The 27696-nt window shown below is 41.6% G+C and overlaps 1 protein-coding gene across 2 annotated transcripts; it reads left to right on the top strand.

Moving 5' to 3' along the window:
• The first annotated feature begins 252 nt into the window (after positions 1 to 252).
• PRDX4 (peroxiredoxin 4) lies at positions 253 to 19285 on the top strand. 2 transcript variants are annotated; one of them, XM_037512612.2, is made up of 7 exons: positions 253 to 694; positions 6259 to 6376; positions 9117 to 9233; positions 11180 to 11302; positions 14272 to 14402; positions 15441 to 15475; positions 19164 to 19285. In XM_037512612.2, the coding sequence occupies exons 1-7, from the start codon at positions 505 to 507 to the stop codon at positions 19212 to 19214; spliced, it is 765 nt and encodes a 254-aa protein (XP_037368509.1). In that variant the 5' UTR covers positions 253 to 504; the 3' UTR covers positions 19215 to 19285. The 2 variants fall into 2 exon arrangements, with proteins under 2 accessions (XP_037368509.1, XP_037368508.1); XM_037512611.2 differs by lacking the exon at positions 253 to 694 and adding an exon at positions 2814 to 3128.
• The last annotated feature ends 8411 nt before the right edge of the window (positions 19286 to 27696 follow it).

Genomic DNA, 27696 nt, shown 5'->3' with positions numbered 1-27696 from the left:
TCCTAAATAGAGAAGCACCCTCTCTGCCTGATGATTTTATACTATTAATATGGACAGTTGCATTTAAAAAAAAAATAAAAGATTCTCAGAAAAAAATAATAATAATATGGACAGCTGCCCATCGCAGGAGGGGGAGTGCCTTGGGTGCAGGGTCCCCACCTCCAGCCCTCTTGTGATGCCACCGTGACCGCACAATGCTTGCGCAGATGCTGAGAAATATCATTGGACGAGAGGATTCAGAGCAAGTGCCACCCAGAATGTCAGCTGCCAAGGGGTTCCAGTGAAGCTGAGGGACACTTGGGGGTGGCCAGCCAGGCCACTCTCTCCAGTGGGTGGGAAGTTCACTGGGGCCCACTTGGTAGGCAGCCCCTCCTGCCAACTGGGGCACCTAGCTCAGGAAATAACGCTCACCCCAAGCTTCCTCTCCTACTTCCCAAACGTAAGAGACCCAACTCAGGGTCTAGAATTTACTGAGGCTTGGTGGCTATTTGTCCAACCAGCAGCATGGATCACCGAAACCGACCTCGGGGCAGAATCCCCGGAACTCAGGCCCGAACCCCCAGAACCCCACCTCCGCTCTATGTGGAACAGGAGGCCAGGGAAGGAGAAGAATGGGAACAGCGCGAGGTACCTCGCCAGAGGACTCCAGTCTACGGCCCCCCAGAAAACGAAGAGGTGACAGACAGTGTTACGGGTAAGGATGTGCTCTCCCTGCCTGGGCAGTGGGGAAGTAGCTTCATATTTTTCCTGGGGTGAGGGGTGAGTCTGGAAAGGGCAGGTTTGTCACAAGGAGCAAGACAACCATGTGTGACAGCATCCTGGAACTAGCACAGGCTGTTGGCCATTATTTAAATTTATTTCAGCTCTTTGAGCCCACATTTCCCTTGCAGATGGGAGTTGTTATTTACAAGTTCAAGAGCTTACAATAGGAAACGCCCACCCAGGTGCCAGGTGCCTTGGGAAACAGAGACATCAATTATCCACCCCAGGGAGCTGGCTGTCTAATGGAAAAACTACAAAATGTTAGGGTGTCTTCTGCGGGGTTCAGAAAGGTGACAGGAGGATAGAAGGGGAGTATAAAGGCTGCTGAGGGCTGCCGTCTTTCTGGGGTGCGTTGTCTCTTCCTGCAATTGTCACCTGCCCTCTTAGCAAGTGGGTGATGGTAGAACACTGCTGGCAGAAAGGGCTTTCTGGGAACGTATCAAGTCTTGATTTAAAAAAAAAAAAAACTACATACCTAGCGAGGGTCTTAAGTCATCAAAGTGTGGCTTTTCTGCTGGAAGAAAGTAAGCGGTCTGGAGAGCTTGCTTTCCAGGCTCCATCTTTCGTCTCCAAGTTTTCCCAGGACTTAAAAGGGCTACAACTGCAGAGGGGGGTCACGGCACTGTTCACACGGGCCCCTACAAGGAAAAGGAGAATAAATGTCTGTTTAAGGTATAAAATGCAAACCATTCAGAGGTAGTCGGTTCGTTTCAGGTGTTTGGCTGCTTGTTTGTGTTTTGAGGGGGAGGGGTCCGGCAGTGAGGCTTCGTGAGAGACGGGGAAGGAGGGGTCAGGAGGTGTAAACAGACAAGGGCGGAAGGGCAAAGTCACCGGTGGAGACCAGCGATCAAGCAAGGGCGGAGGCCAGTGGGCGGTGAAGCCTTGTGGGGGAAGACCTGGGACAATGCTGCGGCAGGCAGGAGGGAGGGCCCACGGGGTCAGCCGAGGCTGGCACCAAGGCGGTGTTGGTTGAGTTAGGCCTGGCCTGGCAGCTGAGGTCTGCAGCCACGGTGCGGGAGCCAGCTTCTGCGGGGGTTGGGAAGAACCGCGTGGGGCGAGCAGTAGGGGGCGGGGAAGGGGTGAGGAAGGGAGCCAGGTCCTTCAGCTGTAGCGCCATTAAACTTTTACAGAGCATGTAATGGGCAGAACTGCGCCCAGGGGTGAGTTTGGAAAGGGCAGGTTTATCACAGGAGCATCCCGAAACTAGGACAGGCTGTTGGGCAGTAGCTGTTATTTACGAGCTCAACTGCTTATAAAAAGCAAATGCTCGCCAGGTGCCAGGTGCCTGGGGAAACAGATGCATTGGGCATCGATTTCCGCCCCGGGGAAAGGCTGTCTAATAGAAGACAAGTTGTTGGGGTGGTTTGTGGGGCATATTCAGAAAGGTGACAGCTCCCGGGACGCTCGAAGGGACGGAGGGACGGACGGGGAAGGGGACCTAGCGCGGCTGCTGAAGGATCGGATTCCGGGCCGGAAGAGTTGTGAGAACACACAACTCTGCTGGGACAAAGTCGGTGCGTCTGGGAACTTTTGAGATCTCAATTGAAATAATCAACAAAAGGAAGACACCTTGGAGACAGGCTGTAGTCACCTGTTTGCCCTCGCCTGCTGGAGGAGAGTCAATGGTCCGACCTTTCCTCTCCCAAGTTTTGCCAGGACTTACAAGGGCTGCACCTAGAGGGGAGTCGCGACACTGCCCGCACCCCTTCCGTGCCAAGGGGCGGGCACAGCTTGCAGTGCTCAAATGCAAGCAGTTCACAGGCAGGTTGGGTTGGTTTCGCTTCGGGGAGAGGGCGGAGGCGCTCGCTGGCCCGGCTTCGTGCAGCGGCCGGGCGCGGAAGGAGGGCGAGAGCGCGCGAGGCCAGTCGCGGGCGACGCCGCCGGTCGCCTCCGCGGCGCTGGGCGAGGCTGCGAGCCGGGCCCGCCCCAGAGCGCAGGCGCGAACGCGGGCTGGGGGCGAGGAGGCGGGGCTGGCGCCCACGTGGCGGGGGGGGGGGTCGGGGGGCGGAGCAGGTCTCGCGAGGCCGCGCCCCGACTCGCGCGGGCAACTCGCGCGCGCTTGGAGCTGCCTGGCGGCGGGAGGAGTCGCGCGCCTGCCGAGGCACGAGTGCCCGCTCGCACGGTCATGGAAGCGCCGCCGCCGCCGGCCGCGCCGACTGCACTCCCGGGTCGGAGCCGAAGGCGGCTCCTGCTGCCGCTGCTGCTGCTGCTGCTCCGGGCCGGGGCGCTGCGGGGCCGGGAGACGGACGAGAAGCCCCGAACCCGGGAAGAGGAGTGCCACTTCTACGCGGGTGGACACGTGTACCCGGGGGAAGCGTCCCGGGTTTCGGTCGCCGACCACTCCCTGCACCTTAGCAAAGCCAAGAGTAGGTGGCGCCCGCCAAGTGGGGGGTGGGGTGCCCGGTGGCGTAGGGCGGGGGGGGGGAGGTGGGGAGAGCCGGGGGACACGTGCACGCGGGTTTCGATGGCTGCCCGGGACCTGGCTTGGGCGGCACCTCCTGCGCTGCCTCCGGTCCCTGGGCAGGCCCGGCTCGCTCCTGGGGGTGGTGGCACGGAGGAGGGTTCCGGCTCTGAAGACAGGGATGGTCAGATTTGGGAAGAAGTAGTGGTTACCCCAAAAGCCGCAGATGAGGGGAAAGGAGTGGCTCTTGTCCCGAGCTTGCAGGCATCGAGGATGTTGTGCAAACTGAAACACTTCCTCAGACACCGAAAAGCGCCTGCAGCACATCACATCTGTTTTCAAGTACTGTTTCTGGGACGAATGCATTGATGAGTTCAATAGTGATTCCCAGAAAGTTTGCTTAAACAGAAAAGTGGCTAAACGACCCGCCCAGGAGGTCAAACGTTTCTTTTGTTTTTGTTGCCAGTGCTAAAGACAATTAAAAGCCATCTTCCCCCAAAACTGTCCCTACAGGGTGTTCTTTGTGTTTCTCAGAAATGAAGAACTTGCTTCAGGGTGTGCTTTGGCCACTTTTTGTGGGGAGATGGAGAAAAAGAGATTGGAAGTAACACATTGGGGTTGATGATAAACCTCGTGGCAAGTTTGTGACCTGCCAGTTTGGCTTTTGATTATTTGCATTTCCATCCGGTGTACACAGCTAATGGCCACTTGCAGGAAGGACACGTCAGACTAAGTGGATTCTGAGAAAGTTGTGGCCTGCTGCATCTGGTTGTTAAGATAAGCCGAAAAGAAGTGGGCTAAAGAATAAAGAGACAAAGGGACAAGACTGTCCCTTGCTTGCTTTTAAGTAACCTGCTTTTCTTAAGGCTCATTTGGCAGCCTGCACAAGTGTGTTTGGCTTTTGTGGTTTAGTTAGAGCGTATTCTGGACCGTTATTCAGTGAAAAAAATAAATAAAGCTTCACAATTATGAATCCCTATTGTTAAAGGGGATGTTATGACTTAGGATGAAGTGGGAACAATAAGTGAGAAAAACTGTTTTGTTTCTGTAAACATTTGCATTTCTTTCCTACTGAAAATTAGCAACTTTTGAGAGGGTTGTTTTAAAAACCCAGTCTTGCACTTTTAAAAATCATTGTATTTCTAGGTCTTGGGGGTTTTCCTTGCTTGGGAAGATAGTTTGAAATACATCAGTCATTTAAATGTTTACTGGCCCTACATGTATTTCCCATAAGAACAAATCCCATCCAAGTCTGCTCATGGAAGCAAAAACTTGTAACAATAGATTTCCTTTTTCCCAGAAACCTTTTCAGATTTTAGCTATTTGTCACATTTCTACGTCACTTGTAGGCTTATCCAATACAATTAAAGATACAAGGCTTTTATTCATAAAGTGGAATATTGCGCCATTAAAGTCATACTTTAAATAATGATTAATATGAAACACAGTTAATGATTCCCTGCTTCTCTTTAAAAGTGGGGGCGTGCAACATGATTCTAATTTCTCTTTAAAAAAGAGTCTGAAAGGGAAGAGATCAAAATGTTAGCATGGATGGGGGGTGAGAGGATTTAAATATTCTTTCTACTGCTCTACATTTGCCAGAATCTTTGTTAATTATAGGATCTATATTCAGGACAATTTTTGTTTTTTAATAGATGCAAGGGACTGCTTTGGGAATTCCATTTATAGATCTTAACAAAGTCACTGCATTTTTTTGGCTCTATAAATGAGGGGGTTTTTTTAACACTGCAATTCTTAAAGCAAGAACTCAAGTTTTTTAGAATCACGATTTTCAGAACAAATACTTGTTTTTCAGATTTGATATTCCCAATATGCTAAAATCATCATGGAGTGTGGTGGTGAGATCATTACAGTTATAACCTGCACTTAAGTAGTAACATATATCTATAAATCATAGATTGTTCAGTACTCTTCTAATTCTCCCTCCTGCCTTTACCTAATCACATCAGGATATTTATTTGAAGTAGGTTGCTGGCTCAAGATAAACTATCACATGTTGTATATTAACTTCAGAGAGAAAGTCATCTTAAATTTGTCTCTTTTTTGGAGTGACCAAAAATGCTAGCAGTTATACAAAATACAATAAATGCTGGCTATTATAAGCCTTGGTTTCTAGGACTCTCAGCCAAACTTGGAAGCAAGTATTGACTTCAGTGTATCTATTTGTTTTGAAAGTTTAAATGCTATGTAAATGTGTTAGCAGAAGATCTAGGTATATTATTATCAAAGCCTGTTGGCTAGAATTACAGCATGCCCTTGAGAGGCACAAACTATTCAGTATCCATCAGGTCACTTGAAAGCTGACCAAGGCAGGCGGGGAGCAGGGCTGGGGCAGGAATCTCCTCTTTCAAAGCTCTCTAGGAAAATAATCCCATGACCTGGGCGTTTACCCTTCTCACCTGCCCAGGATGCATTTTCAAATTTCCTACTTGAGTGTAGTCTGATCTGCAGCAGGTCCTTTTTGTGTATGTGAGAAACTACACAAACGTTTAATTAGTACATCTGAAAGACTGCCATTGGAGAACGGAAAATCTAATTCTTTGAATTACAGGAAGTTGATTAACTTGGAGAGTCTATAGTGCAATATCCAGTAGGGTTTAGTGCACGGATAGAATGTAGGAGGTCTGTGAGCATGAATAGAACCAAAATAGTTTAACCTCCAACTGAAATTTAGCATTTTTTTCCATTATGAACCTCTGTAACAAACCACATTAGCATCAGCAGCACTTGCTTGTACCCGTCACCTATGGAATCATGGATATTTTCATGCTACATGATGGTTATTGCAGGTATCCTGAAACATCGTCGACTCACTGCTATCTTGGATAGTTATTAGATCACTGCTAGAACTTGCCATTTTAAGGTGTTAATAAAAGGGTTATCAACAATTTATTTTTTATTTTGATAACTGCACTTCAGTGTAATTGGTTTCCTTTGTAATCCTATATCTTATTCTGAGAAGTCCATAAGCTCCGTCAGACTGCTTCACCAAACCCTGATCTTTAGTGATTTCCTAAGGATGTCCTGTTATCCCATAACTTTCTCAATGTTATAATTTTTTTTTTTTTTTTTAGTTTCTAAGCCAGCACCCCATTGGGAAGGAACAGCTGTAATAAATGGAGAATTTAAGGAGCTCAAGTTAAGTGATTACCGTGGGAAATACCTGGTATTCTTCTTCTACCCACTTGATTTGTAAGTAACACACGTACATAACAGCTAGTAAAGTCTCAGTCATTATCAATCATCATTCAAGAACATCAAATAAGAAGAAATTATTTTCTTTAGCTCTTGATTCGTAAAAGGCAAGCTAAGATGAAGAATTTTTTCAAGAACTTCTAGATATTTCAGAATCATAATTCATTGCCCCCAATGACTTACCACTACATGATGATGTTACCACTGTAATCATCGGAGAAAAGCTACAATTATATTCATTAAGCTATACCTACTAACGCAAGAAAATGGACTGATAATATTTTAAAAAGCATTTCATAGCAAGATTTACACCACAAATCTCTTTATAATGTCTCTGTTAACTAGAAAATTAATATGCTCTTTTCTCTGGTAATGCCATTTAACTATGGTCTTACTATTTTTATTCTTTGCTGCATCTGGTGCTTTCATGTGATTTGAATTTTCCTGAAAATATTGTATAAGCTTAAGAAATATTACCTATTAATACAAATTGTGTTACTGTGGGTTTTTTTCCCTAATTTTAACTCTGTGGCAGTGGGCACTTTTGTAAACAGTCTAGAAGTTGACTCAAAATAAATGCTCTTGCAGTTTCAGTCACATGGAAGATACGGAATGTCTTCCAAATTCCAAGAAAGTTAAAAGATACCGAAAAGAGAGTTATCCCAACTTTAATCTTTTTGGTATTTGAATAGGTTGTGGTTACCAAAAGTAAGCAGAAGATTCTTTTCTCTTTGCCACTGTATATTCAGGTCTTTTTTCCATGAGGACTAATTTAGAACTATGTAAATAAAATTTAAACTTGCAAGGAGGATTTACTTGAACACATCTCTATATGTTGCCTCTAAGCCTCTATATAGGTTCAAATAGTAGGCATTTTGGTTTTGTGGTGATCTCTATTGTCACTACTCAAATTCGCCACTGTAGCACAAAGACAATCATAAATAATACATTAAGGAATCTGTGTTTTTGTGTTCCAGTCAAAGGTTATTTACAGAAAAATAAGATAGACTGTACATTGAGGTTTGCCGACCCATACTCAAAGCCAAAAAGGACACATTCTCATAAAATCAGTACACTGAGTTTAAGTCATGAATCTACATAATACATGATCTTTTAAATTAGTAAGAAATTCCTTCTTTCTAATCATCTAATATCGTGACTTGACTAGCTAAAACCCATATTTCCTAATAGAAGCCAGAAGTAGAACTTTTAAAATGCAGAAAATAGGCCTTCTAAATTCATGTTGTTACAAAACCAAAACGTTAACACATTTGTTAAGTACATATGACACCAAGCCTAAATTTTGAAATTATTCTAACATAGCTGTTATGCTGTTATGCTGTTTCTCTGGTGTTATTTAAAACTCCATAATGAATAAGACGCAGCAAGTCAGAATGTGACATGAGCAGTAGTCTTCCAGGGAAAAGAACTCCTTTCTGTTGCTTCTGCCTCATTCAGACTCTGGGCCTGGTGAAAGAAGGAAGAGTTCTGGGCCATTTGCCGCAGTTTCCAAGGAGGAAAGTCACAAATGTAACCTATCAGTTTCCTGCCAGCACTTTTTCTCCATCCTCACTAAGAATTTGGGCAAATGTGTCTCTAGGTAGCATTTCTTGGGATAATAGGAAGGAAGGCAAGGGCTGACTATGCCTACCTTTTGGAAAATATTAAAAATACATATTCTAGCCCAGGTGTCCAGGGATGTTATCTAGATTAGAACTGTCTGCTTGCACGTCGCAGTCATTCACTTGAACAACTGATACATTTGAAAAGCCCGTTATTGGGCTGTGGTAGGAACTTATCACCCCCTACATAAACACTTCCCAAACTTTCTTGACCAAACACACAGTAGGACATACATTTTTCATTGCCACCCAAAACAGCCACATACACAGAGAACATTCAGTCTGTGTGCCTCCGTGCAGCCGTGCTCATTCAAATAGTATAAAACTTCCAGACCAGATAGTCAGTGGCCACTTCCCCACCTCCTTCCCGTAGTTGCGCTTCCCCCCTGTTCACTTTCAGAAACTCCCAGTGCTAAAGCCAACTTGGAGTTAAGTTTGGTAAATGTAATCTCTCCCCTGAAAACTCTCATACACACTCATACATACATGTTTCATAGCCTCCCCTGTGGCTGATGGAGTCTCCTGTTTTCCATTTCATCTTTTTAAATGTTGGTTGGTTGGAACTCAGTAAATTGGCTTAAGGTGCCCCTACTATGATTTGAAAAATACTACCCTAAGGCGATATTCTCCAAATATGCCCTTCTGACAACATGAAAGAATAACGGAGTAAAATTTCGTGGCTGCCATGGGATGGGGAGACAAGGTGGAAGAGGCCTTACAAGAAAGGGAGAGGAATGGGAGAGCATTTCCTCATCACCAAAATAGAGAGGCATCTAGCTCAGAAGGTGGATATAGGAATTTTTTTAAATATTGAAATGATGTAAAAGTTGTATAGATCCTTTGAAAATTGTAACGCACTATATAAATACAGAGTATTATTAAAGCTAATAAAATTGGGGGGAGCTGCTGCCATGAGGAACTCTGTAATAGATGTTTTCCAATTAAATGATACTTGATTAAATGGCAGTCTCAGACTACTCCACCTTGAAAAAGGTTAGTATTTAAAATTATTCTTAATATGCATTTTTATATACTGAAGATGTTTATATAAAAACTAAAGCATATGAAACCTCAGGTGTATATGTGTATTTGAGAATACTGATTTTTTTTTTCAGCACTTTTGTGTGTCCAACCGAAATTATCGCCTTTGGTGATAGAATTGAAGAATTCAGATCCATAAACGCAGAAGTGGTAGCATGCTCCGTTGATTCACAGTTCACCCATTTGGCCTGGTCAGTATCTTACACCTGTATTTATAGGGGAAAGAATGGATTTACTCTTGGGCCTCCCTGGTGGCGCAGCGTTTGAGCGCTGGGCTGCGAGGCTGCGGGCAGCCTCTGCAGCACAGGTTCATTCCCCGGCCGCCGGCGAGGGTCCCACAAAAAAAAAAAAAAAAAAAAGAATGGATTTACTCTTAAAGTTTGGGCAAACAACTCTTACCATGTTAAGAATGTTGTCATTTATCAGGCAGTTTGTAAACAGATTTATCTAAGAGCTGCTAGTTCAGTGAAGTTATGGTAAAAATGCTGAAGGATTTTATAGGACACTTCAAAATTGGGGGTAACAGTTAAATGCAAAAGACATAATATCCATAGCAAAATAACTGACTTTTATGATAACTTTATGATGATAAATTGGCTGACCTTAATTAGTCTGGAGAAAAAAATTTAAAATACAGTAGCTAAGCCAAATTCAAAAAAGCTGAAGCAGTGATTTTATAGTTAATTTTAAAATAATTTTTAGAAATTCATTAAACATGAAAAGATATCCCACATAAGTAATTGCAAGGAATTTCAAATTAAAATTACAAAATATAGCATTTTTCCCTGATTGATTGGCCAAGATTTCAAATATTGAAACCTTTCATGCACTGTTTACAAAGATATGAAGAAGTGACACATTTGGTTCAGACAACAATGACCATTTGGTTCAGAATGTCTGGAGAACAATTAGGCGTATGTTTCAAAATTTGAATTGTTCATATTGATGTTTTTAAGGTAACATTCAAAATAAGTTTTTATCCATTTGCAATTATATATATACATATCTGTATACATATATAATTAAAATATATAACTAAAACTTAAATTGGTTCCCTTCATAATTAATTCTTAGATATTTTAAAATGCAATTATGTAATATACTTGATTTCTTTAAGCATCTCAATTTTCAGACAAACCTTCCCAAGAACTTAAGCAGTTCTTGCAAGTCTAAAAAATAAATGTTATGTGTCTTAAGACCCTTTAAAATGTTTCTTTACTATTAATAAACTGAGTAAGATTTCCAATTACATGTTTTTAAATTGGAGTCACAAAGTGTATGTTATTCTAATATGCCAAATTTTCTTAAGCTTTATCAATAACTTAATATATAAATATGTACTGATTAAGTATAATATATTAAAACTGTGGGTTTAATTTGCTTCTTTTCTCTAGTAATTCTGGATCTTCATGGTATTAAGACACAAATAAACTGAGGAAAAAGTCGTCATTCCAACTAATTTGGGATTCTGAGGAAATTTGGGGGATACATTCTCAGCTGGATAGGTTTCATACCAGCCAGAGATTTCTACTTGGATGTCAGAACTGGGGCTGCAGACATCTGAAGCAGGGCTTTCCTGTTTCCTAGCTGCTAGGTCTGTGCCTTCCCAGTGGGACACCAGTCTACACCCCCCCATTTAAGATTACAGAATACTTACATCTGAAGAATGACACATCTGAAATTGTAACTTCCTTCACTACTTCAAGTGAACTTTGCATTTCTTTGTCTCTTAAAATATTAAAATGTCACCCCTTGTATTCTGTCTTCTTGTCACAATTCTAAGGTTACGTTATGACAGCACATCCCCTTTGATCTGTCACTTCCACTTCTAGGAATGAACCAGACTAGCATACGAAGTTGAGAATACAAGGATGTTTCCAGCCATGTTTATTAAAGCAGAAACAAAAACAATTTAAATGTGTTATCTTTAGAGATTAGTAAAATAGTTTGTCTATACATTAAAAATTTGGTGAATATTATTTTTGTTAGAGAAAGTGTGTGTGTGTGTGTGTGTGTGTGTGTGTGTGTGTGCGTGCGTGCGCATGCGTGCATGCGTGCGTGCACATGCAGAGAAAGTGCTGTTCTGGTATATGTCTTTTACTTAACTCTGAGGAGGTAACTGTTCTGTTTGTTTCAGGATTAATACTCCACGAAAACAAGGAGGACTTGGATCACTGAAGATCCCACTTCTTTCAGATTTGACCCATCAGATCTCAAAAGACTACGGCGTGTATCTGGAAGACTCCGGCCACACACTTAGGTACTTTTCAGTGGTTTCACATTATCACAAATCCAAATATATTTGTAATCCTCCTTGACATGGAGTCAGATGATCAAGAAATATTCTTTTTGTAAAAATATTGCAGATAGTATTTAAAATAACCGGTGAGTGTCCTATTTAAACTGTGTGTCATAGACAGAGCTGGAAGATTAAAAGTCTTTGACCAACAGTGTCATTTTACAGATAAACATATTCATAGCATTCCATAAACTTAGCCAGTCATATAATTAGTTAATGGTAGAGCCCAGACTTGAACCCAAGTCCCAAAACACCTTGTCCATTTCTTTCTCCTCTTTCCAAATTGACTGCATTAATCTGCATCTTTGGAATGGGAAAAATTAAATATCTTACCCAACAGCTCTCACTGGGTTCCTTGAGTAAGAAATGCTAATATAATTATTAGAAAAAAGGGCAATTTTGGCTTAAAGCAGTTTTAATTTTGTTATAGTGTTGATTTGCTTTACAGTGCTAATGATTGCTTTTGAAAATGTTTTATGTGAATGTTGTAAATATTTTAATAATTCTGTGTTTTTTGTCAGTTTTGAGAGACTGTATTTCATATGCCATATAGTTCACCCATTCAAAGCGTACAAGTCAGTGGCTGTTAGTGCACTCAGAGCTGGGTAACCACCAACCACAGTCCATTTTAGAACATTTTCATTACCTGACAAAAGAAGCCAATGCCCATGAGCAGTGACTGCCCATTTCCCCCAGTCTCCTGCCCCTGGCCCTCAGCAACCACTAACCTACTTTGTGTGTTTATAGTTGCCTGTTCTGGACATTTCCTATGAATGGACTCCTATTTGGGCTTATGACTAGCCTCTCTCACTTAGCTTAATGTTCTCAAGGTTCATTCATACTATATCATATATCACCAAAATAGTTTCTTTTTTCTTTTTGTACTTGCCAAGTCTGATGTTTCAGCTTTCACAGAGTTTACTCCCAAAAGAATAAATATGCCACTAAAAAGACTGAGGCAATTGTAAAATTTGGATTTGAACATTAACCAAGTAAAGTTCAAAGTCTATTACAGCTATTTTATGTAATTATAACTAATAGTTTCCTCTTTCAATTATTTTTATTTTCATTAACGTTTCATGCACATATTTAAAAGTCACATTGTTTTAAGCAACAGTCCCCTCCCTGTCCTTCACCCTGCTTCTTGGAGGAGGCTGCTCTCAACTCTTTAACTACTGCTTTCACTGTTTGTCTCCATATGTCTGAATGTTGTACTCGTAGTGGATTTATCAATTTTGACATTATTTGTCATGATAAACGAGATTATCTTTCTTACTCCATCCCCAAATTTATCTTCCCAAGGTGTTACGGGTGTTTCCATTATACATTTTTCACTGCTAAGCTCTTAAAATGTAGTGTGCTTGGGATTACATTTCCTTTCTGGTAAACTTTGATTTTCTTGTAGCTAATAAACTATTTCATTTTTTTCTGTCTCATAGTTTCTATATACACATCGCTAATTCTTCCTAAACTCCCCAAGCTGAATTGCAACCCCTCTGAATCATACTTTAATTTTCCTCTGCCAATTGCCTTTTTATAGAAACCTTCATCTTGTTTCAATTCAGACTGACCACTCTGGGCCTGCCACACAGAACTGTTTTCCTAACACTTTGTTCTCCAGCATCCTGGGACTTAACCTTTAACTTTGTTAGATGCCCATTTTCTGCCTCCCAGGCCTGCTGTCATTTATATTTAATCCCTTGTTTTGTGAAGCACATATCATATATCATTCAGCCTTAGCTAAATTTTAGCTTTAGCTAATTTGAAAACAATAATCAGAACATTTTGAAACCATCTTACAACTTTTAGGAGAAGAAATCAAAGTAATTATACTGCTGCTTGCTCAAATTAAAAAATCAAAAGACTGATGTGTAGAAGAGCAGGCAGGATAGAAGCTTTTAGCTTCCTAATAAAAGGGCATTGGAAGGTAAAAAGCTTGAGGTATTTCATGTCTAAAAATGTTTTTTATTATGCTCTCAGGCTTGATTAATAATTTGGCAGGATATAGAACTCTAAATTGAAATGCATTTTCCTACAGACATTTGAAAACTTCCCTGCTACCTGTAGCTCCTGGGGTGGTTTTGAGGTATCTGTTGCTATTTTCTTATTTTTGATAAGAATGACCTCTCTTCTCTGTGAAAGAGACATACGTACATACTGCAAATATGGCAACTGTCTTAGTCTCAAAAATCTACCAAAGAGCAATTCACAAAATTAAAACATAACAGAAGGTAGAATTTTTCTGCGCAAGAAAAGGCGAATTTGCTTTCCTGGGCTGTGTGTTGGTATGCGTGATAAAGGCAAATTCAAATTGTGAGATCAGGCTCACTTCAGAACAGAGTTGGTCACCATTGCTGACGAATGTAGCTACATGAAAGAACACCCCTTGTGAATAGAAATTAACAATTTGGCCAAGTTGATCTGGACCAAGGGCAGTGAGCCCTAATTAAAGACACCAAGTTGTTCATTCAAAAAATGTATTGTAGGGCAAGCAAAACACTGGAATAATGTTTAATAAGATTGTAAAATAAAATTTCATATAACAGGTAATTTCATATAATTCTATTAAAAATATCTCATTATTACTTATAATACTGGTATACAAGCACTAGCCCCAATAACTGAAACCTTTTTTCTAATTCAAAGTATTGCATTGAAATCCACATTGACTTTAAAAGACAATAAAGTTCTTTGAGTTAAAGTTTACTTTAGAGTTTTATAGTGAGAATTCCAGATTAAACACTAGATAAGTGTGAGTGTGGAGGTACGTGAATGTACATGTGCACCAGCCAAGTAGTAGGTGGTAAGCTGGTTCTGTTGGCTCTGTGTAACTTCCTTATTTGTGGATGGTAGAAGGATTCATGTTAACTGGTATTTGGCCTCACTGAGGAAAGAAATGGGCTCACCTCTACCATTCTTATGTTTTACAGGGGCCTCTTCATTATTGACGACAAAGGAATCCTGAGACAGATTACTCTGAATGACCTTCCTGTGGGTAGGTCAGTGGATGAGACACTGCGTTTGGTTCAAGCATTCCAGTACACCGACAAACATGGAGAAGGTATCCTGCCCTTCTATACATCATAGTCTCTGGATTTTTTTAAGTTGAGCTAGCAGCAGTATAATTACTTTATTTCTTCTTCTAAAAGTTGTAAGATGGCTTCAAAATGTTCTGATTATTGTTTTCAAATTATTGCCCTATCTTTTTTAGTAGATCAAATTATTCTTTAAAGTGCTTTTAGCAAAATAGCATTAGTATAGCCTAAGCTGTAAAAATTTTCATTATTTGCAACAGTCCTTGGATAAGCTCAAAGAGAAAAGTTTCTGATACTGCCATTTTTCAAATTATACTGCTAGAAACTTAAAATGTACAGCAGGTCCTTGAATAATGTCATTTCATTAAGTAAGGATATACTGTACCAATCTGGCAGTATTTGTTGGCGGATTTACGTTATTTCGTTTAGCTTTTTTCTTCAAGATAGTTCAGTAATCCTCAGTTACTCAGTATCACACCAGTCTATCAACTCATCCTTTCACTCAGAGTTTTCGAGGTAGGGAAAAAGGTCAAATTTTGTTAAAATAGAACATATTATATATTCCTTTCAAAAGTGTAACTCAGCACTTAAGTCAGGGTACACTCTAAATTAAAGGGAAATCCTTCTTTCTGAATAATTTTAAAGTCTCGTTTGACAAACAGCAAGCCCTGGCATACCACAAAATCCTGCAAGAACCATGGCAGACATGGTTTATATCAACTTGGGAAATTTCTGCCATGCCCAGACTTTTCAGCTCACCAGATCCTGAAACTTTTCAACTTTGTTAGAGCAATATTCAATTTGATTTCTTATATTGTAAATGTAACTAAACATAACGACAAGATTAGCTGCCTGCTGATAAGCTCTGTGGCTAAAACTCTTTGGTACAAATAGGCAAACTAAGCAACACACACACACAAGCAAGCTAACAGAAGTCAAGTATTCAATGACCTAGAAAATAGTCTCATTAATATAGATGCTGTTTTCAGTTTTACTTGGAAAAGAAAAGCCAAGAGTCGCTGAAGAGAACTGAACTCTGTTTGTTGTCTTTTTGTTCCTTTCAGTCTGCCCTGCTGGTTGGAAGCCCGGTAGTGAAACAGTAAGTCAAATTGGTTTCTTGTTAAGGGAATGACAGAGGCCAAAAAACCCCCACAGCCTTAGGATAACTGTTCCTTGTACTAGAACTGTTTTGATTTTGTAAAAGTAAACATGGCTAGGCAGAAATCATGAAACCCAGTACTCTTTGGCCTGTAGGGAAAGTAGCTAAAACTGGAGAAAGAATATAGGGCTTAATACTGTGAATTTTAAAGCCTATCCCAGAGAACTATACCATTAAAAATAAACAAAGCAAATAGTGGAGACTGGGTAGAATAAATTTAGAGGTCTTTGAGATCATATTTTGAATTTCTTCCTATGTTGTAGCCAACAAAAAAGTCACAAGCAAAACCTTCCTAGATCTATTTGAAAACTTTTGAGAAAATCTGACTTCATTAGCATTGAAACTAATGATTTCCCCCCATTATCATTTGAAGGAAGAAAAGACTAAAATGGGTGCACTCATGCTTTCATTTATGGAGGATGTATAATTTGTAGACAATCCCTGAAGTAGTCGCTGGCCAAAGTACAATTTGGGAACTTGCTTGAACCTTTTTAAGTAATATGTTTATCTTCTAAAAACCAAGCATTTTACACAAACTGTAGTTAGGAAGTTGAAACATACTATAGAACATTGGAAGAAGAAATTGTTATCTTAGGATAACAGAAAAATACACACGTCTAAGACTTTGTTCCAGCAAAACAAAAAGTGCCACTAGCCAAAGACAGTGGAAGGTAGGATTTACTCTGTAACCTCAGATTAGGTAAAGGAACAGTTCAGTGGTTTTGAAACAGTTTTTGATAGGTTTGCAAACAGCTTTGCCTTTGCAGACCAAAGTTAATGTTACAATCCAAATTTATTTATCTCTACATAGATATGATGGATCTCAAAGAGGATTTAAAGTTATTCATTGAAAGTACTTAGAGCACTCGTTACTTTAAATCATAAAGTAGATTAGTTTGCAGTGATGATCAGAGGCTTACAGCTAGAAATATGAATCAGAAGCTATAGGCATCATCTGAGAAATCTTAAAAAGTATTTCCAAATACATCTCCTAGGTAGGGTGCACTTCCCCCTGGGAGCTGTAGCAAAACCAAGTGACTGATAAATTCACCATGAACCACAGGCATGTGCTAAAAGACCACCAAGAGCTCCCAACAAGTATAAATTTACTATGAATGATATTCTAGGATGAGTATTTTATATGCATTCAGAAAACATGTTGACTATCTACTTGATTAACTTGGGGGGGCCTAGAATTTGATGAAACCCTTGTGTTCTCCCTCCAAGAAAATGCACATACGTTATCACATACTGTATCTGGGTATTCTTTTTTATCCCTCAGCTTTACTAAAGTATAACTGACAAATAAGAATTGTATATTTAAAGTGTACAATGTGAAAATTTGATAGGTGTATACATTGTGAAATGATTACCACAACCGGATTAATTAACAAATTTGTCACCTCACATAAGTTACCTTTTGTTGTGTGGTGAGAATGCTTAAGATCTACTCTTAAAGCAGATTTCAAGTGTACACCACTGTATTTCTAACTGCAGTCACCATGCTGTACATTAGATCTCCAGAAATTATTCTTAACTATTTATAACTGAAGGCTCTTTGTCCTTCACTGCTCCCCTCTTGCCCTAGTCACAGCCCCTGGCCACCACTGTTCTACCCTGTTTGTCTGGGCATTCTTTCAGCAGACATTTATTGTTCACCTACTGTATGGCAACTGTTCAAATTGCTGTGACAGCCAAACAGAATCTGCTAGTGAACAGCACAGCCAAGGTCCCAACCCTTGGAGTGCCGTTCTACTTCTAGCTTTGGGTTGCAGCAGATGCTTTTAGAAACAGGTCAAAGGGAGTTGGCGGGATAGCGCCTGGGGTGGGGAGAAAGATGTCAGGGAAAACTTCTAAGCTAACATTTGAGTTGAATCTCGATTGAAGAGGGAGCCAGTCACGTAAAGAATAGCACAGAAAGAACAGCAAGGGCAGAGGCCCAAGGTGAGTGAGCCGGCCAAGCCCGCCAAGGAACAGAAAGGGGCCCGTGCAGCTGGAACAGGGACGCCAGGGTCCGCTGGCATGGCGGGTTGGAGTACAGTGAACTGACTGGGGAGTCGGTGGTGAGCACAGTAAAGGCAGCAGCTACTTTGGAGTAGTCCAAAGATGGGGGTGAAATAAGAGGAAATGAGGCAATTATGAAGAACTAGTTCAAGAAAGACAGCTTTGAGGATGAGAAGAAAAGTAGCTGGAGAGAGGACGTAGCACGTGGTGACATTTCTTCGAAGAGGGATGAGGTTTTCATCTCCATCTCCCTCAGTTCCCTCGTGATAGCTCCCTGATCTCAGTTTCCCATCTGCCAGTGCATGGCAGTCCCCAGGCCAGAACCTTTGAGTGGCTCTGCAGTACTCACAGGACAAAGTCCAGGTGCTTGTATGGCCAGTGAGCCTTCACATTCTTTGTTACTCTGGGCCTGTCCAGATCCTTCTCCAGGACTCACACACACGTGTTGTGTTTAGCCAAAACATGTCACTCATCTTTTTCCAAAATAAGCCCTGTTGTTTCACACCTATCTATCTTTGCTTAGTGCTTCCTTCCTATAAAAGCCTGGGAGACCTCTCCCTTCCTCTAAATTCTCATCTCTCAAGACATGCCACCTTCCCTGAGTTTTGCCCTGATGGCACCTCAGCCTCCGTGGAGTCACACAACCTGTGTCCTATTGTGCATCAAACTGTTGTGCACACATACAACTTCACCATGTGCTTGCATGAGCCTCAAAGGTCGGGGACATTGCTAGTTACTTATGTATCTCCCCCATGCCCAGCACACCGTTGGCACATAGTAGAGAGCCACAAGTACTTGCAAGCTGAATTTAAATGCAAGAGATTATAAATTGGTAAAGACAGAATATTCCTTGAAGTGATGCCTAAAAATTAGAAAACATTTATTCTAAATGCTAAGGAAAAATTCTGAAGAAAACAGAATGAGGCAGCTCTTTCTGCCTGCTTGTGTCTGCACACGGTCTTTCCTTTCCCTTTCATAATAAACCTGTCCTGTTGGGTATTAAAAAACACAGAACTATTGTAAGCTGATTTTGGTAGATAATTTTTTAAATAAGGATAGATATACTTTACCTATAACTAGGCAAGAAGCAGTTAATAGGATGTCAAATTATATTGCAAATTTCCAAAAAGTCAAGTTGGTTTCGAAGGCTGTGATGCTCGAGGCGGGAACACTTCTTTCCGAGTATTTGTTCTTCTTCACAGTTTGAAGTTAAAAGGTTGCATTCTTGCCTCTTGAGAATGCATTTGAAAACACTGCCCCCTTTTCAGGTTGTGGCATACCATCATTTCATCAGCAGATGATTTTAAAAATACATTAACATCTGTAGCCATGCTCTCTTAATGTGTTTGATTTAATTAGATCAAACCTGAAGATGTCATGAAAGCCTGGTGGCCAAGAGAAGAGCTGTAAGTAAATTTTGGGGTGCTTGAGTACAGATGTTAATTTATTAACAAATTATTTGCCTTTTGGGATAGTTGAGATTAATAGGTAGGACAAATTGAATTTTTCCTAAATAATTTGGTACACAGAAGCACATCTCTTCAGTCAAGAGGCGGGCAACTAATGTCAGACTTAATGATGTATTTTGGCTTTTAAAATGAATAATTTGCTTTTTTTTAAACAGATAATCCCGGATCCAGCCGGAAAACTGAAGTATTTCGACAAACTGAACTGAAAAATACTTCCTCACCTCAGGTTGTGATGCTTGAAACTTCTCAATAAACAAGGTTCATCACTTCATTACCATCCTGTGTCAGTCATTTTTCAGAGAATATAAATAGTGTCCAACTTAGACAGTTATTCATTCCAAAGGAAGAAATGTCAGATTGAATCTCTAGTAACGACGATAACTGACACCTGTGGCGTTCATGGCATGTGTCAGGCATCGTGTCAGGCAGCTTAGCTGCTTTGCTTCATTTACTCCTCAAAGCCACACTTGCAGTTCTTTACAGATGGGGTAACTAAAGCTCAGGTAACTACAAACACCAGTCATACCGCTAGCTAGCAAAGGTGGAAACAGACTGAGCCCAGAAGGCTAGTTCTAGTTTCCGGTGACATTACCCCACCGTGGCTCACTTTTGAAGGTGACTGGAAAGAATAGGTTGTGAGCAGTCTCCTTCCATGGTGTCTGGTAGGGAAAGCTGACCCGACCTCACTGCCCTGTGTATGACCTAAAACCCTTTGGACCTCCCTTTTCTCTAAATTCACACTTTCATCTTGTACCCAATGTGTAAGTAAACTCTAACAAAAGTCGAATCCCTAAGTCGATGGAGCTTGCTCTTCACAAATGACCATGTACAAAGCTGAATGCCTGTGCTACTTCACCACTCCGTTTGCTGATGGGCAATGACTTTACTGTGATTGCCCATAAATGTGCCGTGTAGTTAGGACAGCTGGTACCCTGTCCCCCATACTCACCACTCCTAATACTCAAGAAAACGCCTCACTCCAGGGAAGGCCATCACTGCAACTGGGAGTATGGAATTGGGAGTGTCGTCGTCCTAGCTGAAATCTTTGAGTTCTGTGATAAATGGCAGGTGATTCATGATGTGTATTTGGACATGGACAAGGGAATCCAACTGCCATTTATAACCCTTTGCTGCAGCAAATTATTTCTAATGCTAGCTTACAGTCAAAATTCTAGTAGTCAACCTATTACTAAAGTTGGAGACAGCTAGTGCTTTTGTGTTCAGGATTGCCATAATCTTGTCAGCCAATACTTCCAATACGATTAGAATCCTATTCTCAGATTTCCTCTTTCCAATCTGAAAAGCATAAGCCTGCATCTTCATGATTAATAGTTTCTTTGGAGAGTTTCTAGCCTCATCATCTTTGTATGTTTACAAGGAAGACAGCTTAGTATTTCCCTTACTAACAAGTAAGGGAAAATATACCGACTCACCACTTTACATAGTCAGTAGATAATGTAATGAATGGCCCCATGAATAAAATGGATTAAATGCAGCCCTTCTCAGTGCCATTTATAAACTGCTCCTTCAAAAGCTGACTTCTGAAAGTCTGTTGAGCCAAAAGATACCCTAAAGATCTCATGTGGCTATTTACAGAAGAGTGGAAAAAGGTGTTCAGAAAGCATAGTCCCCAGCCCTACTAAGGAGCATGTTCGCCAGGCCCGACTGGGGCTACAGGAGACCTAGTCCTTGAACACACTGCTCCTCTATAACCCAGCAGTGCTTCGCAACCAGAGGCAATTTGCCCCCAGGGGACATGGTGATGACTGGAGATGCTTTCAGTTGTCACCACTTTGGCAGTGCTACTGGCATTTAGTGGGCAGAGAATTGAATTTCCATTGGTTAACTTCAAGCTCTGGCCATTTGTACAACTCAGGACATCAGAAACAAGATTTGCAAGTGTTCTATTAAAGGGAGTACAGTGCACTGTACCCCAAAAGCCACAAGATGGCGCCTGCCACACGAAAATCCCACAGTAACTAGACATGTCATGAGGCCCCCTCTCAGGTCCCTAAACCGAAAGAGCCCAAAATAACTTTGTTTTGAGTGTTTTTTTTTTTTTAACAAATCTAATTTAGAAAAAAACATGAAAAAAGGCTTTAAGATTCAGACCACTTTAAAACTAAGTACAACTCAAGTCAGCATCTTAATTTGTACTGAGTATACACCTCCCATCAATGACCATGAACAAGTTAAAAGTACATTTTAGTCTGACCAGTACACCATGCACATAACAAGTTCCATACAGCATCCACCATTACTATACATGATGTGTCCTGAACTTGCATTTTTTAAAAGATTTATTTATTAATGCATACAAGAACTAGGTGTTGGCTAGAGGTGCGAGGGGTAAGAGGATTCACCAGAGACAGAGTGAGGAGCAGAACAGGCAGACTGAAATACACTGTTGAGGGGAGCAGTGGGCGAGACAGGAGAGGTCTGCTGTGCCATGTGGGTTACCTCGCTGGCCAGGGATCGAACTCATGCTGCAATGGTTGGTGACAGCTGGACAGCACTAAGACTTCAACCCCTGCGCCACCAGGGAGGCCCTGATCTCACTTTTTTTAAAAAGATTTATTTTTATACAAGAGCTGGGGTACAGGCCAGAGGCGCGGGAGGGTGAGAGGATTCACCAGAGACAGAGTGAGGAACAGAACAGGCAGACGGACCGAAATACACTGCTGAGGGGAGCAGCGGGCGTGACAGGAGAGGTCTGCCATGCCATGTGGGAATCTTCCTGGCCGGCCAGGAATCGAACCCGCGCTACAGAGGCTGCAGACAGCTTCACGGTGCTGTGCTTAACCCGCTGCGCCACCAGGGAGGCCCTGATTTCGCATTTTTTAATGTTGGTGACTACCCACCAATAGGCCACCACAGTTTGCAAACATTTATATAATTGATATAATCAAAGCCTAGTTAGTTATCAATACCTTGTCATGTATAAATTTCATCTTCCATTATGGCTTTGTTATTTGTTTTACCCATACTATTCCCTATTCTCTATTAAAGGTGTACAATTTCTGTATCTTCCAAAAACCCAAATTACCCCTACTCTTTCTTTGGTTACTATAATCCTCTCTGGGGCATTAATTTCTCAATGCCTCTAGCTTACTATATAGCTTGCAGAAGGCCTATTTTATTCTGAGCCTCCATTTTTTTTTACCATACACCTCTTAAATAGGACTTGATTTTTACAATTAAATGCAATATACTCTTAAAATATTTCCTACACACACACTCAAAATACTTAACCCACACAGTTGAATCAAGTGACAGAATATAGGCCTAAATCAAAGGACTCTGGAGTGAGAAAAATGTCCCTATTTTTATGGAGGATGAAACAGAACCTGAAAAGAGGAATCCTCCAGGCCACTCCCAGAACTGCTGCTGGTCACTGACGTAGGCAAAGCCTCACACACATGGACATTTGGGCCGGCGCCACTTCTCCCACATCACACTGCCTGCCAGAAATGCACCCACTAAGAGAAAAGATCCCCAAATTCACCTCAGATTGATCCCCTTAGATGAAAATAATTTAATGACAATAGTTTATCTAGAAGCAATGTAATTAGTCAAGGACCCTTAAATCCATTTTTTCACTTACCAAATTAGTTGTCTCTATTTTTAATTCCTCTTTACTATTATAGTAAATCATTATTTGTTGCTAAGGAGGGAAAGAAAACAACCACATGTCCATTTAGAAAGTCAATCACAACTATAGCCAATGTTTCATTCTAAGAGAAAATTTAAATGCCCAAAATATTTTAGCCATCCTCATCTCCCACGGGTGAGATCTGGTTGTACTGCTGCTACATGCATGTATGTGTGTTTATGTCTATATATTTATAACAACTAGTCAACCCTTTATAACAGCTGGAAAAAAAAGTACGTATGAGATGTGTCAAGGGCCAAAACTCTAGACCTCGCCTGGGCCTGCTCCATCTGTATCAGTTATGGGATGAGCTTTGGAAAATTATTTTCCCTCTTGAAGCCCCACTTTCCTTACCTACAAAATGTAAGGATAATGGTGCTGACTTCAAACGGTGGTCATAAGGATTAAATGAACAAATACATTATAATGTCATTAGCAAAGTGCCAAACATAGTAGGAATCTGATGTGTGTTAGCCATATATAAAATCCTTATTCTCTGCCAATTACTTTCTCTAACTGATTTTTTGGCCACAACTCACCAACATCAGTTGCCATGGGGTTCTACCACTAAATTTTAAAAAACCCTAATTACTTCCAAATGTTTTCATAAAGCCTTGCATTCGAGCTTGAGGTTCTTTCCCAGAAACAGAAATCAGTAACTCAAACTTGTATTCTCTGTATCAAAATAAATATCGTATAAACTAACCTTCAATATCCTCCTCCTGATGCACTTCATTCCACTTCCCTCTTATTCATCATCTGTAAAGGGGCATAACACTAAAAACTTTGTTATTTAGAATGTATTGTAAAATTAAGCATATTGTCACAAATTTATATTTCATAAAACATCAGCAGTGACAGCAATTACAGTGCTGTTAAAAAAGCAACATAGCCAACCCTTAAAAGATGGAAAGTTCACTCAGACCTAAAAAAATTACCTTAATTTTGGTTTTGACAGACATAATACTAACATTGATTCTTCATAGCAATGGAGGATGTAACAATTTACTCCTTGGATAACACACCGCCTTTTTGTATTACAAAATAGACTATTGAGTATGATCCCAATTTTGAAAAAGTTATGTAAGTATTAACAAGAAAATTTCTGTGGTCAAGTAGGTTTCACTAAAGCTGATTCAACAAAGTTAAACAGGTATCCTTGTGACTGGACTTTTCAGAGTCTTGTAGATGCTAACACGCGTTATAAAACGCCAGAGAAGGGTTACCCTATGCAGTGTTTTCCAAAGATACTTGTCCACAAAATGTACCTCACTAGGGCCAGTGCTGAAAAAATTTACCCAGGAAAGAGCTGGGTGCTTGGAATGACTCAACCCAATCATCCAGCCCTAGAGGCCTGGCTTTTTTAACTTTTTTCTTACCAGCAACCTCTTAATCACCTAACCAGCGGCCTTTTTGCGGTGCTCATCTTTGTCAATTGTCAACTCCATGATGCCACTGATCATACTCTCCATGAAAATGGCTTTGAAAGGCAGAAGGACGATGCGGTTAGGAGCGGAGAATCTGGATGCTATTGGAGCACTACCATTTAAGAGCCATCAAGTAAGAAACAGAACCAGCTTGGGCCTCCCTGGTGGTGCAGGCGGTTGAACGCCACACTGTGAAGCTGTCTGTAGCCTCTGCAGTGTGGGTTCGATCCCAGCCAGCCGGCGAGAATCCCACATGGTGAAGCAGACCTCTCCTGTCTTGCCCGCTGCTCCCCTCAGCAGTGTATTTCTTCAGTCTGCCTGTTCTGTTCCCTGCTCTGTCTCCGGTGAATCCTCTCACCCTCCCGCGCCTCTGGCCTGTACCCCGGTTCTTGTATAAAAATAAATAAAATAAAATAAAATAAAATAAAGAAACAGAACCAGCTTGCTTAAGAGGACTGACTGGAGAGCCACCAACCATTCCAGCCCACCCTCCCCTCAGGAAGGTGCCAGAGGTTCCAGCTGAGCACAGCCACCTGAGTGACCCAGACACCACCACATGCAGCAGAACAACCTCGTGGGTGAGCCCAGTCATCCCAGAGAATCAAATGTCTTCAGAAAGATAAAAGGCCCTTTTCTCTGCACAAAGCCATTGAAAAGAAAAATAAAATACTGACCTCCCTGGGTGAGGGAAAAGACTTCATTTGGTTCTCCAAGAATCAAATTAATATTCAAAGATCTATTCAAAGAGGCAAGAGAAAGTAGATCATATCGTAGAGACTTCAAGTAGCAAAGGGGACGTGTAGCGTACTCAGGTTCCACAAGGAATGGGCCCCCAGCGTCGCACAGACACTCAGCACAGTACCAAGCATGCTAGTGTGGACTCTTGTAAAGAAACCAATGGTAAAGACACCATCTTTGAAGCTGCCCCCAAAACGAAAAACTTGGTAATAAATGTCTGAAGTAAAATTGAGGTATCTCAGCATGGACTGTTCAATATAAAAGAGTGTCCAACTCACATTAGGAAGTTCCATGCTAGACATTTGACAGTACTGGTACTGGTTAAAATTTCTCTATTCCTTAAGGAAGAGGAACAAAACACAAACACCTGGACCCTACTACACATTCTTCATCGTTCATTTCATCTTAAAGTTCTGTATTATAAACTTCCAGTTCTTATAAAAACATTTACTGGTGGATCACAGATTTTGTGCTAAGATACTGATATCTAGAATTACTTGAATAAGTAATTTTTAAAAATAAGCAAATTTTTCAAGTTCAATCTCAGAATTCAAAGACAATGTCATATTCTAGCCATTGAAATAACAAATATGTTTAAGGATAAAACTTGGCAGCCTTCAAGGAAATTGTTGGTAAGTTAACCAGTACTCAATTTTCTTCTGGAGGGTTATGTGAAAAATATATTCAAAGCATTTAACATGTACATTTTATTTCACCTAGATCTTCTCTACATTTTCCTAATAAAATAACTTCAGGGCTAAATGGTTTAGCTACTTAAGGGTATTTACTGCAACGCTACTTACAAATGCAAGAAAAGTTCTAGAAAAAACTTCAGTATACAATAGTCGAATGTATAAAGTATATAACTTATACAATAGTAAACGGTAGGTTTCTTCACTGAACCCCACTTAATACTTCCACAAGCGCCCAGGGCCTACCCTTCCATTAGCTACCTCAGGGTCCCAATTGGGTTACAGGTAGAAAAGCAAAATATTTCTGAAGGCCAGGGGAAGCTCAGGATGATAGTACAGTGTAGAGTCTGATGCTACAAGGTATAGTGCAGCACAGGCTGGATTCCTGGGGGAAACTGTACACCTCCAGAACAGTTGATCATTCCCATGATGTGCCAGAGGTGCCTGCCAGTATTAGCTGTGACTACAGTAGCTATTAAATATGAGGTTTTTTAAGCATTGCAGCTAATTCTGAGGCACAGCAAAGCTTGTGACCACTGAGCTAGAGGATGGTGACCCACCGTAAAATAGAGTACTTCTTTGGGGGGTTAGAGGCTTAAACCTCTACAAATGTGTATCACCCCTAGAGATACGACAGTGTATATCAACTTTACCTCAATAAACATAATTTAAAAGAGGGCCTCCCCGGTGGTGCAGCGGTTGAGCGCTGGGTTGCGAAGCTGCCCGCGGCCTCTGCGATGCCGGTTCGATCCCCGGCTGCTCCCCGGCCACCGGAGGAGGGTCCCGCATGGCGCGCAGACCTCTCCTGCCGCCCGCTGCTCCCCTCAGCAGTGTACTTCGGTCCTTCTGCCTGCTCTGCTCCCCACTCTGGCTCTGGTGAATTCTCTCACCCTCCCGTGCTTCTGACTGTACCCAGTGCATGTATAAACAAAACAAACAAACAAATAAAATAAAGAAAGAAATAAAACATGCCTCTATAAAAAAAAAAAAAGATTGTTTCCTTCCTGGAAGCACCTTTCCAGAAACTTTTTCCTTCTATGCAGCCTGGTTTTCATCTCCTTCAAATTTGATCAACTTCCCCTCCCATCATGGAAGAAACTGTCTTGCCTGCAGACTCATAGCCCTTTGAGCTCCTAGGTGACACTGGCGTTGGGTACATCTCCCTGGCTATGTTCCCAGAAAGCACCACAGTGTACTGGTCAAGAGTACCCTGGATCCACACTGCCTGATTCTGCATCCCAGCACCACTCCTCACTAGCTGTGCAACCCTGAGTGAGGTACTTCACCTCGCTGTGCTTCAGTTTTCTTTTCTTTTTTATAAATTTTTTTAAAGATTTATTTATTTATTATACAAGCACTGGGTACAGTCAGAAGCGCGGGAGGGTGAGAGAATTCACCAGAGCCAGAGCGGGGAACAGAACAGGGCAGACCTACGAAATACACTGCTAAGGAGAGCAGCAGGCACGGCAGGAGAGGTCTGCGTGCCATGTGGGACCCTCGCCAGCGGCCGGGGATTGAACCAGCACTGCTGAGGCTGTGGGCAGCTTCGCAGCCCAGCTGCACCACCAGGGGAGGCCCTATGCTTCAGTTTTCTTAGTGACCTAACCCTATGAGGATGTTAACAGAACCCACCTCATAGTGTTGGTGAGGGAAACAGACGAACTAACGCACGTCAAGAGCTCAGGACAGTGACTGCCTAGTACATGGTTAGTGCTGTCAGCATAAGCAGCTGTTATTACTACTGTTGTTTTTCTTTTTTTTTTTTTAATAGAGGCATGTTTATTTATTTGTTTGTTTCTTTGTTTGTTTTGCTTGTTTATACATGCACTGGGTACAGTCAGAAGCGCGGGAGGGTGAGAGAATTCACCAGAGCCAGAGCGGGGAGCAGAGCAGGCAGAAGGACCGAAGTACACTGCTGAGGGGAGCAGCGGGCGGCAGGAGAGGTCTGCGCGCCATGTGGGACCCTCCTCTGGTGGCCGGGGAGCAGCCGGGGATTGAACCGGCGCCGCAGAGGCTGCGGGCAGCTTCGCAACCCAGCGCTCAACCGCTGCGCCACCGGGGAGGCCCTACTACTGTTGTTTTTCAATCAGATCCATCGTGTGCAGCCCTAGCAGAGTGTGCTGAAGAGCTGTCTGGTAAATGAAAGAATAAACACATTCAGTAAATTTTTTTTAAAAAA

This window comes from Talpa occidentalis, unplaced genomic scaffold, assembly GCF_014898055.3.
Source record: "Talpa occidentalis isolate TD23 unplaced genomic scaffold, MPIMG_talOcc4v2.1 talOcc4.15, whole genome shotgun sequence".
Taxonomy (NCBI): Eukaryota; Metazoa; Chordata; class Mammalia; order Eulipotyphla; family Talpidae; genus Talpa; species Talpa occidentalis.
Note: the sequence above shows the minus strand (reverse complement) of the source record. Positions and strands in the feature narration are given on the sequence as shown.